Source organism: Pelobates fuscus, chromosome 2 (genome assembly GCF_036172605.1).
Source record: "Pelobates fuscus isolate aPelFus1 chromosome 2, aPelFus1.pri, whole genome shotgun sequence".
Classification (NCBI taxonomy): domain Eukaryota; kingdom Metazoa; phylum Chordata; class Amphibia; order Anura; family Pelobatidae; genus Pelobates; species Pelobates fuscus.
This window is the reverse complement of record NC_086318.1, coordinates 13,855,919-13,873,709: the sequence shown is the minus strand read 5'-3', so window position 1 is coordinate 13,873,709 and position 17,791 is coordinate 13,855,919. Positions and strand designations below refer to the sequence as shown.

At 41.3% G+C, this 17,791-nt stretch overlaps 1 protein-coding gene across 1 annotated transcript in view; it reads left to right on the top strand.

The window, feature by feature from the left end:
* The window catches only part of LOC134586094 (uncharacterized), a 65,186-nt gene that overhangs the window by 31,472 nt on the left and 15,923 nt on the right, over nt 1-17,791 (top strand). Inside the window, exon 7 of the mRNA XM_063441603.1 lies at nt 6,069-6,180. Within this exon, the coding sequence (XP_063297673.1) occupies nt 6,069-6,180 (112 nt within the window). The remainder of the gene's footprint in view (nt 1-6,068; nt 6,181-17,791) is intronic.

Here is a 17,791-nt window from a genome sequence, read left to right as displayed (position 1 = left end):
ATGGACCGTAAAGGTTCAAATTTATTCATACTTACCTTAATTTTCCTTTCCTGGACATAGGCCATGGCAGCACAAAGGTCCCACTCTGGGATATTGCTGGTAACAAGACTGAGGGACGAGGGGATGGAGGTGTTACTTATACCTTTTTCATTTAATTAATTCCTGTCTAATTAGGGATAGGGAGGAGCTACCCAATGTTGTGCTGCCATGGCCTATGTCCAGGAAAGGGATGTCCACATGGGATAATGTACATCATTGGCGGATCCAGGGGGGGGGCAACGGGGCAATTGCCCCCCCCCGAGAAAATATTGCTGCCTGAGGCTCTCCCCTGCCGGCCCATGCAGGGCTGGTGCTATCCAAGCACCAGCCCTGCTGATTGCCTGCACGGACCGGAGGGGAGATCAGTGATCTCCCTCCCCGGCCCACACAGGCAGATTGCTGGGCGGCCGGCAGGGGAGGGAGTGAGAGAGAGAACCAAGGGGAGCTCTTACCTGCAGCTCCGCCGGGTTCTCCTCTCGCGAGCACGTAGCGTTACTATGGCAACGCTCCGTTCTCGCGAGAGTGAACTCTAGCCTGAGCTGCAGGTTAGAGTTCACTCCCCCACTAGAACCACCAGGGACTGGAAGAGAAAGCAATGTCTCCCCCTCCCTCAGCAAAGGTAAGAAGGGAGGGGGGACATTAGCTTTATTTATTTAATTATTATTTAATAATTAAAACAAAAAAAATTATCTTTTATCTGCCCCCCTATCCCCTCACACACTGCACCACACAGCCCCCCTTGCCTACACAGCCCCCCTTACATACACAGTCCCCCCTTACATACACAGCCCCCCCCTCTTACATACACAGCCCCCCTTACATACACAGCCCCCCCCTTACATACACAGTCCCCTCTTACCTACACAGCCCCCCTCTTACATACACAGCCCCCCCTTACATACACAGCCCCCCCTTACATACACAGTCCCCTCTTACCTACACAGCCCCCCTCTTACATACACAGCCCCCCATTACATACACAGCCCCCCCTACATACACAGTCCCCCCTACATACACAGTCCCCCCTTACCTACACAGCCCCCCCTCTTACATACACAGCCCCCCTTACATACACAGCCCCCTTACATACACAGCCCCCCTTACATACACAGTCCCCCCTTACCTACACAGCCCCCCTTACCTACACAGCCCCCCCTTGCCTACACAGCCCCCCTCTTACATACACAGCCCCCCCTTACATTCACAGTCTTCCCTTACCTACACAGCGCCCCTCTTACATACACAGCCCCCCTTACCTACACAGCCCCCCCTTACATACACAGCCCCCCTTACATACACAGCCCCCCCTTACATACACAGCCCCCCCTTACATACACAGTCCCCCCTTACCTACACAGCCCCCCCTTACATACACAGCCCCCCCTTTACATACACAGCCCCCCCTTTACATACACAGCCCCCCCTTACCTACACAGCCCCCCTACATACACAGCCCCCCCTACATACACAGTCCCCCCCTACATACACAGCCCCCCTTACATACACAGTCCCCCCTTACATACACAGCCCCCCTTTACATACACAGTCCCCCCTTACATACACAGCCCCCCCTTAAACACACAGCCCCCTTACATACACAGCCCCCTAAACACACAGCCCCCCTTACATACACAGTCCCCCTTACACACACAGCCCCCCCTTACATACACAGTCCCCCTTACACACACCCCCCCTTACATACACAGCCCCCCTCTTACATACACAGCCTCCCTTACACACACAGCCCCCCTTACACACACAGCCCCCCCTTACACACGCAGCCCCCCTTACACACACAGCCCCCCCTTACATACACAGCCCCCCTCTTACACACACAGCCCCCCTCTTACACACACAGCCCCCCTCTTACATACACAGCCCCCCTCTTACACACACAGCCCCCCCTTACACACACAGCTCCCCCTTACATACATACCCCCCCTTACACACACACACAGCCCCCCTTACACATAGCCCCCAATACACTCACTGCCCCCCATACACACACACAGCACCCCTCACACAAAAACACACTGCGCCACTCACACACAAACACACTGCTCCCAATACACACACTGCACCATTTACACACAAACACACTGCTCCCAATATACATATTGCTACCCCATACATACACTGCACCCCTCTCACACAATCACTACCCCTTCATACACATACTGCGACCCTCACACACACTGCACCCCTCACACACATACACACTACAACCCCTATCCCGGCAGACATGGGTAAGTTATCAAACATTTTTTTTAAACAGTTTGACTACTTACTCTGGGAGGGCGCCACAGTAACTCCTGGCACCAAAACCACTACAGAGAGCTGTAGTGGTTATTGTGCCTGGATTGTTTCTTAAAATAATCTGCCAGTGCCCCTCCCGAGATTGGCTTCTGGATCCGCCACTGATGTACATATGGGAGAATTATAATATATGCTTAACCCCTTAAGGACACACGACATGTGTGACATGTCATGATTCCCTTTTATTCCAGAAGCTTGGTCCTTAAGGGGTTAATGTCTATGTTAATGTTTATTTAAAATACTGTTTTCTTACATGTAACTTCATTATTTGCTGTATAAAAACTGGGCGGTAGGTGCAGCACTTCAGTAATCCTTGACAAGGTATATGTGAAGAGAACCAGAGAAGAAATAATAGTGTAGTATTTAAAAGTGTAGTGGTGATAAGTAAAATAAAAGATGTGCACTCACACTTTCCTGGAGGTGTAAAACAGTATTTTAGATAGACATTAAGCATATATTATAATTCTCCCATATGTACATTATCCCATATCGACATTCCTTTCCTGGTTCTGACCCACCAGAGCTCTATGTGCTCCAAACAACAAGAGCTCAACTACAAATTGTTGACTGGGTGGTACAGAACACCGGAGAGAATACATTGTCTGCTCCCTGAGGTCTCTGAGACCTGCTGGAGATGTGAGGAGGAAGTAGACTCGGATCTGGACAATTGGTAGTCCTTCAGGAAACTAATCCCTTACTGGAGGGAGGTCCATATGATCAAAGACATACTGGATACAGACCTCGCTTTCCAGCCACTCCAGATGCTCCTTCACCGCACCACTATGCCTCTCTCGCAGTATAAGAAGACGCTAACCAAACATCTTTTGAACGCAGCTAAACTGCTGATCCTGGCTACGTGGCGCACTACTACGGTGCACACCCTCCAGCAGTGGATGGCAAAGGTGTTAGGGATCCATGACATGGAAACGCTTACAGCTTCCCTGAAGGGTACTATGGAACACTGCCTGCAGAGATGGACTCCATTGATAGACTACCTGTCCTGACGACCGACTTAGAAAACCTAAACCATTGTGGCACTTTGGGGGCTGCCATAGAGCGGAGCAACTGACATGGAACTAACTTCAGGCCCATCGGTGAGACAGGTAAGCGGGTTACCTTACGTTAGACACGTGCATTTCATTTCGTTCCGAATGTCCATTCGGACGAATTTCGGGCAATTCGGACACTTCAGAATGTCCGAATAGCTGAATTGCCGAAGTGCCGAAGTCCTGAAGTTCAGAAATTGCCGAATTTCTGAGTGTTGAAGTGCCGAAGTGCTGAAGTTCCGAAGCACAGTATTGCCAAAGTACTAATATACCTACCCAGTGGAAGAATGAAGAATGTTACACTGTATACAAGTTTAAATAAAAAGTATACAAACATAGCCAGGATTCAGCTGTAGGCATTTGCAACACTTACAACAATCAAGTAACATACATTCATATAAAATGTAAGTTACTTAGCCAGTCAATGGAATGACAAGAATGAATAAGTAGATAACTTCCTAATTCCCACGGTATTAGGGAGTTGTCTACTAAAAGGCTGAAAGACCTAAATTGGTCTTTCAGCCAAATTTACTAATACTAAGTAAAAATTACTTAGTATTAGTAAAATATGCCCCTGCTCGGTATACCGCGAGTAGGGACATGTCTGGTACAGTGAGCAGCCTGTGGCTTCGGAATGCCGAACCGAACCGAAAATTTTCACCACGCACATCCCTACCTTACGTTGCATTGCGTCTTTTTGGCTCCAGTGAGTGTTCGGGGGTGGGGCTCCTTCCGGTCGTGGTGGGTCCGGGGGTCACGGGATGGCTGCCACCATCTGCCCCCCTCTCCCCTCCTTTTTTGTTTTTGTTCTCTCTTCCCTATTTCATCTTCCCCTTCATATCTCTCCTCCTCTGCTGCCTTCCCTCCCCCCCCACCCCATCCTTGTCCCTAACTTTATACTCAGGCTAATGCTTTGACGTAGGAACGTTGCAACTATTACGACAATGGCCACAAATGGCCTCAAGGTTAACTAATGAGTAAGAGAGGCATAATTGGTCAGGGCAACATTTATATAGGCAAAAGTAGATGCACAGGACTTGTCTCCCCCGACACCAACGGTACATGCTGCCTACTTGATACGGCTGCCTGATACCTCCTAATATGCTGAAGATAAAGATCTGGTTGCCTAATGTTGATTGTTTGTCTGTTCTAACACAACCCATGTATCTTGATATCATATTCACTTGCAATGCTGCATTATATTGTATATCTATCTTTTCTATGTAACAAATAAAAACGTAAATAAAGATTGTAAAAAAAAAAAAAATCTGATCACTTTCTCACATCTGACAGTCAGTAATCAGATAATGGTGTTGACAATTCCCAGTCTTAGATTATTTAAGACTCTGTACCCAACCCAAAAGGTATACTAACGAAGGGTGTGAATATTTTGGGCTCTAGCCATCTGGAGGAGACTCCAGCATACAGGACATATTTTGACACTCACAAAGGGAGATTAACCCCTTAAGGACCAAACTTATGGAATAAAATAAAAGGGTCATGTGTCCTTACATGTCATGTGTCCTTAAGGGGTTAAAGAGGTTTTAACCTATTCAGTAAAACAGATGAAAATAAGTAAACTCTCTAACCATCCACTGACTGAAGATCAAGTCTTATAAATTGGCATTGTATAAATGTCACCACTTAAAAGGTGAAGGAGAAGCAGTGTTGGGTTAGCTATGAATGACTGGGAGTGTTTATAAGTCCTGTTGGATTTGTTGGAGGAGAATGATGGGGTAACCAAACTGGTATGAAACCAGAGAGAAAGTTCACTGGTCTGTGTTTTATATTCACACTCAAAGATGGTCACTACAGACTGGATTTGTGTGAAAGCTTTGTTCTTCTCAGGGTGAAAATGGTTAGCGGTTCATCAACTGCTCATGCCCACTCACATTTTTCTGCATTGTGGACAAAAAAACAGTGCCCGAACAGCTTCTCCAAACTGTTTATGGAGGTAGCAGGCACAGCCACGGCCACACTGCAAGGCTCAGCTAAGCAGGGTGAAAAAAGTGACCACAGCAGTAGCAGAAGTAGTTCAATTTGAAATTATTTGATTTACCAACGTATGTAAGGAAGGTTATCTGCTTCTCTCAGCTGCAGGGAGCATTTTGGATTCAGAAGTGTTGTGGTAACAGAATCATTTGCTCACTTCGGACAGTGGTCAGTGGACAATGACAATAGCTGCCGGGCAACCAGATACAGAGCAGGCCACAGGCTCTTCTTCTCAGTTGCTCAGTAGCTCTGCTTTATTGACTAATGTTAATGGAAAAGGAGATGGTAGTGTTAATAATATTACTTTTTGGGCTTCTTGTGGAATTTATAGCACATGATGCTCCAACTGTTTTCACTGAATGAGGCTATTCAGCTGCAGATAAGATGGACTTAGACAAGGTGGAGGAAGGGGGTGAGTCCACAACAGCTGGAGAAAATAGTGGACTGCTGCAAGTCCTGTCCAGAATCTCCTCTTGCAATTCCTTTTGTGTATAATAAATTTCCTTCTGAAACAGACTTAAAAATGACTGCACTGTTGAGGGAAAACACAGGTTCATCACTAATACCACCATGATACATTGGGACACTGCTTTGATTCTTTGCTCTACCTCTTCAATAAAGTTGTCTTGGATGACACAACGTCTCTTCTGACCTCTCTCTTTGTTGCTTCTTGAGGGAGCAACAGGAAAAAGGGGATGGCATTGGCAATGGTAAAACATCCACTGTTTTTACCAATCGACCACCACAAGACCCAGAAGCTGTAATGCTTGCACTAGATAGTGGCACGGTGAGGTCCTGCACCAGACTGAGAATAGGCCGAATCGTGACACGCTCACCAGGCACAGAAGACATATCAATTATAAAAAGAAGATGAAGCTCTCCACCAAAGCAAATTAAAAAAGACCTAAAAGATGATAAAGAGTACACTCAACAACATAAAGAATGTATAGAATTGCTCCCACCAAATATTTATTCAAAACAAGGATCAATCTCTAAAGAATTTCTAACCAAACTACTAGAAGGAGCATTGAGGTGTAATAACAAAAATGAAAAATCAGTCTCCATTAAAGAACTGAAGGAATAAATTAACATTTTAAATCAAAAGAACCAGGGAAAATCAGAAAAATTGGAAACTTTTATATCCAAGCAACAAGAAGCATATGGAATACTAAACAAAATGTTATAGAGCTTTAAACAAAACTGCAGAATTAGAAGATTGTACAAGAAAAAAATCTGAGTGGTGTCTCAGAAGAGATAACAAATTATGAAATAAAGGATTATCTGTATGAATTCTCCCAAAAAGTAGCAGGTGATATCGGAGAGAAAGAAGTTTTACTGGTCAGAGCCTGTAGGATCTGCTCAAGTATCTGCCCATTCTCCAAGAGATATCATTGTCTGCTTCCACAAATACATGTATAAAGAGAAAATATGGAAAGCAGGAAATAGAATAGAGACAAAAAATGGGAAATCGAAATATGTGAGGATTACGAGCGACCTATCCAGCTACACACGTCAACAGAGAGGAAAGTTAAGACCGTTCACTGAAGTCTAACTAAAAGAAAATATGAGATTCATGTAGATCTACCCAGCAAAAGTTCTTCTAAAATATAAAGATGAAAAATGTAGGGTAACATCAAGAAACCAAGGGCTCCAATTGCTAAAATAATGGAATACATTAATCAACTTTAATATAGAAAAACAAAGATATTGTGTGTTCAGGCGCTTAGATCAAATTTAAGTGGAAAAAATAGTGCTGCTACCACCAGTGTGCAATCCTCTCACAGCTTAGCACGAGTGTAACATATATGGTGTTAGACTGAGTGGTCTATAGGTGGAGCGCTACAAAGTGAGGTAACTCACCCCCCTCTTTGGGCCGTGTAGATAACCTAGAGTTGGGGATGAAAGAAAGTGATATCGTGTGATATGTTTAATTAATAATAGAATGGTAGAGAGAGATATGGACCCACTCACATGGTTCTGAGCCTTAGCAGGATAGGCTCAGATCACTTTTGCAGGCGTGTTTGGGATAACACGAAACCTTACACTGGAGGAATGGTCACGCTGTTCCTTTAGGAGATAAAGAACCCAAATTTGGTGCAGCATATAGAGATAGTGTAGGTGACAGGGTATATGTGATTTTAATTGTAAAAGCAAACAAGTGAAGAGGATTCTAAATAGATATTGGCCCATCCTTAAAAACGATGACATATTGAGTTCTATACTTACTGAAAAGCCAACCATAGTCTATAGAGGAGTTCCAAGCCTCAATAGAACTTTAGTGCACAACCATATCAAAATAAAGGAGAAAACCCATTTTTTAAATGACCACAAAGGCTTATTTGGATGTGGGAACTGCACACACCTACAGCAGAAAGAGGCATATAACATCGTTCCCACACCCAAATAATCCAAAACAATAAAGAATTAATTACGTGCCATTCAAAGAGAGTGATATACATCATAATTTGTCCGTGTGGTCTTGTATATGTGGGCCGTACGATCCGCCCCCTCCATATACGTATACAGGAACACGTTAGGAACATAAAAAATGGTTTTGAACAACATAGCCTCTCCTCACATTTTTAAAAATCACATAACAGAGACCCTAGAAATGCTCAATTTATGGGGATACAGAAAATCACTCCAAATTGGAGAGGAGGGGACCTTATACAACATATAGGTCAAATAGAAATGAGGTGGATCTTCAATCTAAACACCATGTTACCTCATGGATTGAACAACGATTTTGAAATTTGCCATTTCTTATGACGATACCACAGAAGGTTCTTAATAATATAACTTTTTTTTAGCCAGCCTATGGCATAATAGTCAAATCTCTATGTCAGTCAAACTCATATTATCAATTAAATAGAGCACTATATTAAGATCTTACTGAAGAAAAAGTGCCAAGTAAATTGATGGCTGCAAAGATACATATACACCTGCAATACAATAGATCATCATAATAAGACTCCGGTTAAAAATCGAACGAAATTGAGCTTGAATTATTTTTCATATGAAACTATAGATCTGTAAATAGACAGATTCCCTTAAGCCCATATGGACTATATATCCCTTAAAATTTTGGGGTACAGCTACTTATACTGAAATTTACCGGTATATCACGCCAGCATTTTTTCTAGTAAGATGCCTCTTTAAATAATGCATAAAGGTGATCCATTTTTAACTAACGGAATAAATATTGGAGTTTACCTTTGATATCAAATACCATTAGGAAAATATAAATTTACCACTTAATGGATTGTAATCTGTCATGTTAGAGTATAAATATTTACCTATTAAAGCATATGTTTGTATTCACATTGATTTTTAGGTGAAGGTTATGGTATTAATATATTTATTAACTTTATTTAACTCCTGGTGTAATAAAACCTGATCGATATACTAATTATACCCTTTGCATTATCCGTTTTTACTTTCCCATTGTCATTCTGTATGAGTGACACTCTATGTACACATAGAGACGTTTTTGCCCATAAACAATATGGCGGCCACAGACTCACCCATATATGTGCGAACGGAATGCGACCGCAACACGTGATGATGTAAGCGGAAGTGACATAGGCGGAACAGAGCCGCGGCCGATTTTGAAATTGAAGACACCTGTAAAGAGACCCTTAGTGAAGATATAAAAGAGGAACAGGAGCACACAGAACTACACCGATTGATAAAGCCGACCGGCGAAACACGTCTCGGAAAACTCATAGGATTGAGAACTTATTATATTCCTTGTTTTTACAATTTTATTTATACTAGTTTTTTATTTAATAAATTACTTTTTTTCTAAACCTCCTCCTGGTGAAGAAATTGCTTGTGCTCCAGCCATCCATCTACAGGGTGGATACTCAGAGCCAGGGTCTAGGCTCTGAATCAGGTGAGCAGTTTACTGTACCCTGTCACCTACACTGTATTATCTCTATATGCTGCACCAAATTTGGGTTCTTTATCTCTTAAAGGAACAGCGTGACCATTCCTCCAGTGTAAGGTTTCGTGTTATCCCAAACACGCCTGCAAAAGTGATCTGAGCCTATCCTGCTAAGGCTCAGAACCATGTGAGTGGGTCCATATCTCTCTCTACCATTCTATTATTAATTAAACATATCACACGATATCACTTTCTTTCATCCCCAACTCTAGGTTATCTACACGGCCCAAAGAGGGGGGTGAGTTACCTCACTTTGTAGCGCTCCACCTATTGACTGTTGCTGGTTCATTAACCACTCAGTCTAACACCATATATAATCAACTTCAAGATGTTTGGTAAGAAAAATAAACAAAAATATATTTAGATATAGTTGTGTAATTGGAGGAAGTAATCTCATATTCATATAAATGAACAATAGTTTGATTATGTCTGTTCAAAAAAAACAAAAAAATAAAGAATTTGTTTGGTAAATAATTCTCTTGAAACAAAACTTCTATAGTCTTCTTGCTATTTTAAAGGAATTTATAAAGATATTGTATTTTAGGTTTCTAATTAGTTGTAGCACCCAACCTGATCACAATTTGTTAGCTTCAAAAGGGAGCTTTCTTTTTCTTTTTCTTTGTTTTGGTATAGTCGGTGGACCAACTGATATAGGGTTACGTTCTCATATTATTCCTTTATGTATGTGATTGAGTTGATGGAATGGAGTTGCGGACAGAGGGTGGAGAGGTGGAGAGTGGAGTTGAAGTAGGAGACAATCTTCTGTCTTTTTGTAAGTTCTATTTTTCATGTTTCTTTCCTTCTAGACCATTATGATTTATATTTTTTTGTACAATACACGCACAGGATTTGAATTCATTGTTTCAAGGGAAAAGCTTATTGACACTTTTAATAGAGAAAAACATAGACATATATATAGGAGACCGACTGGATTTCAGCACAAAAAAAAGCAGAGGTACTCTGATCTTAATCAGATAATCTATTTCACTGTATATAGTACACAAAGTAGCAACATTTACTTGGATAAAAAAGTTCAAAGAGGGTAGAAGCAAAAAAAAAAAATCTAATTTTTTTATTTTTTTATTTTTTTTTTACTAATAGCCTCCTGGATATCTGGAGGGCTTTATATCTGTAAATGAAGGACTATACATTTTATTCCGTTCCGTTCCACTCTTACTCTCGTATAGATCTATTCTTAGCAAAAAATGATCTTTTTAACAAGAATCCACGATGTGATCTCTCAATTCCTATATGGTCAGATCATGCACCTGTGTTTTTAAAATATAAACTAATAAGAAAAAAATTTAACAGGACTGGAGACTAAATGAATTTCTACTCAAACAAAAGCATGTTAAAGGAAAAAAAATGCAAAAATACATAAAAAAAATAATTCTAGGAAAATGATAACTCACAAATTTCTAAAAGCACTTTATGGTGCGTCTTTAAAGGGGCAACTAATTAAAAATGGCTCATATGAAAAAAAAGAAGGTAATGTCTGATCAACAGCTTCAGATTAAACTAGCTCAATTAGAAGAAATAAATAAAGACAATCCTTCCAACCTGATTTTTGTAGAAATAGTTAAAACGAAAGATCTCATAGAGTGGATTAGAAAGAATAAACTTAAATCTTCGATTAAAACAAAATTGGTACATACAAGGAAATAAGGCAAATAAGATGATGACTAAAAAATTTAAATCTCAAAAAAAAAATGGATAATAAAATAGTGGATAAAGGTGAAATTATTCTTGACCCTAGTAAAATAGGTGATTCATTCGTTAATTTTTACGAAAAATTGAACGAAATAGAGAAAGACCTAAATCTTAAACTGATTAAATTAAGATCTAGAGTAAAGGAATAATTTTTATAAAAGATTAATCTGCCCAAAATGTCTAAATATTATTTAAATACATTAAATGCATTACTGGCATCACAAGAAATTATCCAATTAGTGTAAAAAATATAAAATAACTAAAGCGCCAGGTCTGTGATTAATTTTCTAATTATTTTCATAAAATATTTAAAGAAGATTAGATTTTTTTACTTACTAGATGTATTTAATGAAAAAAAATGCCAAATGAGGTGCTGTCATAGAACATATAACCCATCCTGAAGCCTGGGCAAGCATAAGACATGGATAAAAAAAATTCAGACCAATCTCACTAATAAATGTGGACACAAAGCTATAATCATCAGTGTGTGCAAATAGATTTACAAAAATTATTTAATCTCTGATAAATTGTGGCCAAACAGGAATTGGTCCCAGGGAGGACAGCAGAAGACAATATTAGAAAACAAATTAGACATAATGTTTTCTGCATATAACCAGAGTGACACCCTGCTGACCCTGTCGTTAGATGCTGAATAGGCTTTCGACAGGGTCCGCTTGGTGTAATTAGAAAAGACTTGGAAGGAATTTGAGTTGAGAGATCAAATTTTGGATGCAATCTGGGTTCTACATAAGGAACCATCAGCATGCGTACTTGGATCAGGAATAACATCTCAAAAACATGGAAGATGTTTCTGAAAAGATAAAAATAAATTGGGAAGGATTACTTATGATATTATTGATGTTCTTAAACCGTTTTCTTCCCAGTTTCCAACAAGGAAGTCGGAACAGGAGTGTTATCTAAGCCTGGATGACAACAAATGGACCTCGGCAATTAATTTCACAAAATCAGTTGTTCACAATGCTAACTTTTAAAATACCCGATATTTTGGAACTGTTTCATAAATGCATTGCACACTGAGGTATGGTGGATCTTGAGTGAGATGAGCAGATGGCAATTAGTGTCACAAGTTAATTCTATTTCTCAGTGTCGTCCATGGAACATTGAAAGACCAAGTAGGGTTATTAGAATTGCCAACAAGCATATTATATCAATGTCATTAACTTTGTAATGCTTACACAGCCACATTGGTGGTTTATATGTAGAATGTATTATCTGTGTAAGGTTAAGTCAAGGAGACAATGAGACACAAACTCTGAGACACAGGACATCAAGGGCAGAGTGCCTCCGCACTCTAAATGTCCAGTATATACCATCAGCTGTTGACCTATTCAACATCAATGAGGTTGTAGGAACTGCCGTTGTATTTGCGAATCAAGAAGAATAAATCTCCATTATAAGGAAAGCCAGAAAGTCTGATTGTGTAATATTTTTAAGTGACACAGAAGAACTATACTGTATATGATACCGGGCGAGCCACCCAACAATAAGAAAGAAGAATGTACATACATATATAAATGAATAGGTATCAAGCAGAATTATTATTTTAAGAGTTTGATATTTCTACATAACTTTTTAGAAGTTTATTATAAACTTATATTTAAATAGTGTTTGACCCCAGTAAGACTAAGTAAAATGTTTAAAGCATGTAACGATAAGTGTTAGAGATGTTTAGAAGAAGTTGGTTATTTCTCCCACTTGGGGTAGGTTTGCGAAAAGATTAAACACTCTTGGAATAAAATGCTTTCCTTAAACATTTATACCTAACTTAGCTCTTGCCCTCTTCCACAGCAACTTAAAAATATTACCAGTTAAAATGAGATATTTGGCTGTTCATTTGTACAATTTGCTACGAAATGGAAAAGTGAAGTAGACATAGATGTTAAAGAGTTATATAATCAACTGGATTACCAAGCTCTAATTGAAAAAGGTTATTCTATGAACAATGAAATGAGCTTAGAGGTTGTGTAGGGAGAAAGGGGGGAGAGAAGAAGGGATAAATATTCCCTTGCGTTAGTCTATGTTGTTTTGGCTGTTTTGTCTACTCCTCAATTCAAAAGAAAAAATATTGTAAATTTCCCTCTAATTTACCCGTATTCGTATGACGGAATGTGTCCATGTGTTTGTATAAATCATCACCCGCTTCAAAAAAAAAATAAAAATTTGGAGTCTAGCTGCTACGAGTTTAGTAATTTGTATATGGATGTTGGTGTGCATCAATTATTGTCTATGTTTGGAAAGTGTATAGTGTTTTATAATTATAAATGCAAAATAAAGAATAAAAAAAAAAATCCAGGGGGGGTGGGGCTGGACCGCCGACGGGATCAGACGCGTCTGTCTGAGCTCCCGCTTTGGGGTCGGAAAACGGCGCAAACTGAAGGCAAATCTACCCGCAACAACACCCACCCCGATCCCCAGATCCTGAGGTACGTGGGGATACCCTTAAAGCAGCCTTCTGTAACCCGACTACGACCCGAGGCGTGAGGAGCTTGAGCCGGGACGAGACGGCCGCTCTCCCGGGTCTCCGGCCGGGGTCTGGCGTCCCCCCCCCCCCTCTGGACCGGGGGGGGTCATCCCGGTCTGCACACACACGCGGCGGCCCATGTCAGACCACGACACGCGGGGCCCAAAAAGCTACTACCCTGCTACGTGGAACACTCCGACGGAATCCCCCAAAATGGCCGCCGAGTGCCAGCCACATGCGCGCCCTACAGCAGAAGCATGTTGAAAAAGCTGTAAGAGAGACTAAACAACTCACGAGCTCAGGTTAAAATTGCACCCATGGCTCTATCCTGCAGTTCCCATCCAGGCGGCTCGCTCATCCGAACCAGGCGCACTAAAAATGGCGCCCCAAACGACACGCTCCCCCGCCGGAGAGAACACAGGTGAGGAGATGTACACCAGCGACTACAACCCAGCACAAGGCACAGCACATCCAATCCACAGCCCGGCACCATCGCAGACTTGCCTACCCATGTCAGCAAGGCTCTACCACACGAAGTCCCGGCAAAGCAGCGGGGAAGAGCCAGCACTCGCACCCGCGAGGGACCCACATTATACCTGGGAACAGGACGGTCCGCCCACACCCTTAAAGACATAGGCTGAGGAGGACTCTGTGAGACGTGGGGCAGGAGGAATGGGACACACAGCCCCCGGTAGTGGCAGACTATCGCTCTCCTCAATTCAGGACTTCCACACAGAATTAACCCCTTGCCTCCTCAAGCAGTCCAACCATGCAGATCCCTACACGACTCTCAGCTCCTGCCATCGGAGAGACTGGGGCAGCCGAAGGGGAAGATGTAACTGAAACTAAATAAGCTCACAACGTAATCTATTACTGCTAATTATTTCTCATGAGCATTGACTTAGCTTTTTAGTCTAAAGAGTGGAGGAGTTATATTTAGGCTTTAAGTTAGGCTTTTTCCTGCATCCAGATAGCGCAAAATACTTGTGTATGCATAGCATTGTGTCTAACTACCTAGCAGTGACAAGCCTTTACACATACCCTAGACGAGTTAGTTAACCTGTGTCTATGCTGGGGGCTCAACAAAGTATGAATTGTACTGTAATACCAGGATAGTGCTAGTTCATTTAATCTGAACTTGACTCATGCAACACTTGAACGCTTATCGTTTTGTCTAGAAGTGAGCTTATTAACTAATAAATCTGTGGTTGTAACTCCATAAACACTATACATGACTTTGATTACATCTATTGTCTCACGTAATATACCTACATACAAGCTATTAGTACTAGAACGAACCACTCATGTTAATATAAAATTGTGCAAGTCCTACCATGTACCCCACTGTTATACCTGTCATTGCAAAGTTTGTGGAATGCCGTTGGGGTACCACATACGCGTTGTTATATCTTTATGCACAACAAAAATAAAGAATAAAAAAAAAAATCCACTATTCTTAAAGGTATACAGGGAAAAGGTACCTAAATCTGGTCCCTCTGGCTACATCAGTGCACCATAAAGCAGAGGGTGCACCTCTAGAGAGAGACAGGAAACAATCCCCCAAAACAAATGGAGACATGGACAATGGCGAATTTCTCACCCATGAGTATTTTTAGGCATTAGCCATAATTTACATGTTACTTTTGCTCTTTGTCCCTGTCTCCCTTTGTTTTCAGGGATTTTTCCACATGTCTCTCGCTGGTATGTAGGTGCTCTCTGCTTTATGGTGCACTGACTACGCCCTAGGGACCAGTTTTTGGTACCTTTTCCTGTATACCTTCAAGAGTAGTGGGATTATTCCCCACCCATAGGTATCTGATTTACTAGTACAGGAAGTAGCTATTCCATCATATACAACCAAGCAAAGTGGGATTATCCCCCACCCAGAGGTACCTGTAGCTTGATATAGTTTTATTTTGAATTACATGTTAATATACAGCTGTATAGGTTTGTATGTTCACCCTCTGCCCTTGATGCACCAAAGTCGTTATTGAGTGGTTAGGAGGGTGAACCAATTGGGGCTTTAGTCTTGTCTAATATTTTAGGTCCTGAAACTTCTGCTGTACGGTTTACCACTCACATTTTTCAGTCAACACTTTAGTCACCTTTTCTTGTATACACGCAGATAATCCTACATGGCTATTTGTTTTATTTTTAGGTTAATTTACCTTAGGTTTACCCACCGTAATAGCTTTACTTATACAAATATACATGCAGTGTTTAATCTTATTTTAAAACAAATACATATTAGCAATATAGCTACATTGTATTCTAAAACACAGACAAGGTGGTGTGATCAGAAACTGATATTAAACGTGTGAAACAAAAGGCACTATGTATGACTGAGGTCATATATTTGTCTTGCATACATTTCTGGACAAGAAGATAATGTATATTTATCTGAGACCAGTTACCGACTAGACACATACATATATCATCTGGGATTATACCTGTTTGGTTAGAATAATTAATGACTTTTTAACCATTGATCTGCTTGGCATAAATTTACTAAGTGTCAGGTAAATCTAGACTATGCCAGACTCTTCGACTACATTTGACAGAATAATGGTAAAGAGTTCAAAGATTATTGAGGTCATTCTTTTTGAAGGTTTTGTCACTTAACTCCTTAAGAGATGGTACTTATTAAAGGGTAATGCTTTGACAATGATGCCATCTTTTTGCCAAATTCAGGTACTATGAATGAGTTTGTTATTCATTATCATAGAATACGCCCATCCAATTTCATTGGCCACTTCAAATAGTAGGTGTAGTTAGAGAAGTGATAACAATTCCTTTAAAAATAGCCAACACAAAGGATGACAGAGACACCCTTGGCTCTCAAAACCTTCTCTCTAAGGATCAATCACCTCCAGTAACTTTGAGGCCGCACCTCGATTCTTACACTTACAATTCTCTCTGCTCTGAGACACTCTTCGAAATTCCTAAGCCTCTTTTAAAGTTAAACTTTCTTTGCATACTCTTAACTTTTTCAACTGGATTAACCCATTGTCCCAAAGGAACAGAGACCAATCCCAGCAACGTCAGTGGTAATTATATCGCTCTTAATTTTTTAATTAAATTAGTCTCAAGTGTTTTTAAAGTAGATGTCTGCAGCTTATATTCTTAAAAACACTATAGTGGGGTTCCCCCAGTGATTATTAGCATAATTTCAGATATTTCATAACTTATCTTTTCTAATCTCCATAATCTAGCTTAAAGCAGATAGGAAAGTAATTCAACAGGTTAGGTATCAGAATGTTGATTTTGGTATGGTAAATATTGCATAGCAAAAGGAGAGATATAGTGATAGCTCTTGGCAGGGACATACCTAAAACATTTGGCACCGAGGTGGACAATATATTTGTTACCCCCAACTTTAAAATGTAAAAATCACCTGCAACTGCTAAAGAATATTTCTTGCACAAATCTTTAAACTGTAGATTAGAACAAGTCCCCTCGAGGCTTTAATGGGCCCTGGAGAGGGGTCTCTCTAACACACTGGCCTTATTCACAATACATTAATATAACATAGTTCTCTGATACCCAGCCCAAGTTGGCTCTTCTCACCTTAATTACTGTTGTCTGGCAGCCATTTTGTGCATCTTTTTCTCCTTTCCCTGTGTGTATCTTGCCCCCCAGACCTTATGTGTGTCTGTTTTTCATCCACCCCTTCTGTAGGCTGCTATGTGGCCCCCAACCTCTTTGTGTCTCTCTTTGTCCCCTCAGCCCTTCTGTGTGTTTCGTTGTCCCCCTCTGTGTGTCTCTTTGTCTCCAAGCCTTTCAGCATCTCTTTGTCTTCCCTCAGTATGTCTCTTTGTGCCCCCCAGATCTTCTGAGTGTGTATATGTGACCCCCAGCTCCTCTGTGTCTCTTTGTCCCCCCTCTGCGAGTCTCTTTCCATCTGCCTCATCTCCCCCCACCCTTCCATGTGTCTCAATAACCCCCTCCACACGCTCTATTTGTCTGATTCCCCAGCCCCTCCATGTGTCCAATTACCCCTCTAACCCCCATGTGTCTAATTTCCCTCCTAGCCTCTTCATGTGTCCCATTCCCTCGCCCCAACCTCCTGTACGTCCTGTGTAGCATGGCCGAGTTGTGGTAGAGAAGCTCCTATTCTGTGCTCTCTGAGAGCACTTCCTGTCAGACCGGGTAGAGAAACAGACGCTCCTCCACCGTGGTCTGTGCCTCAGCCACGCTACATTCTTTGACCAGCAGGAGTAGAGTACTTCTCCTCCTGCCAGTTACCCTGCGATTGTGCTG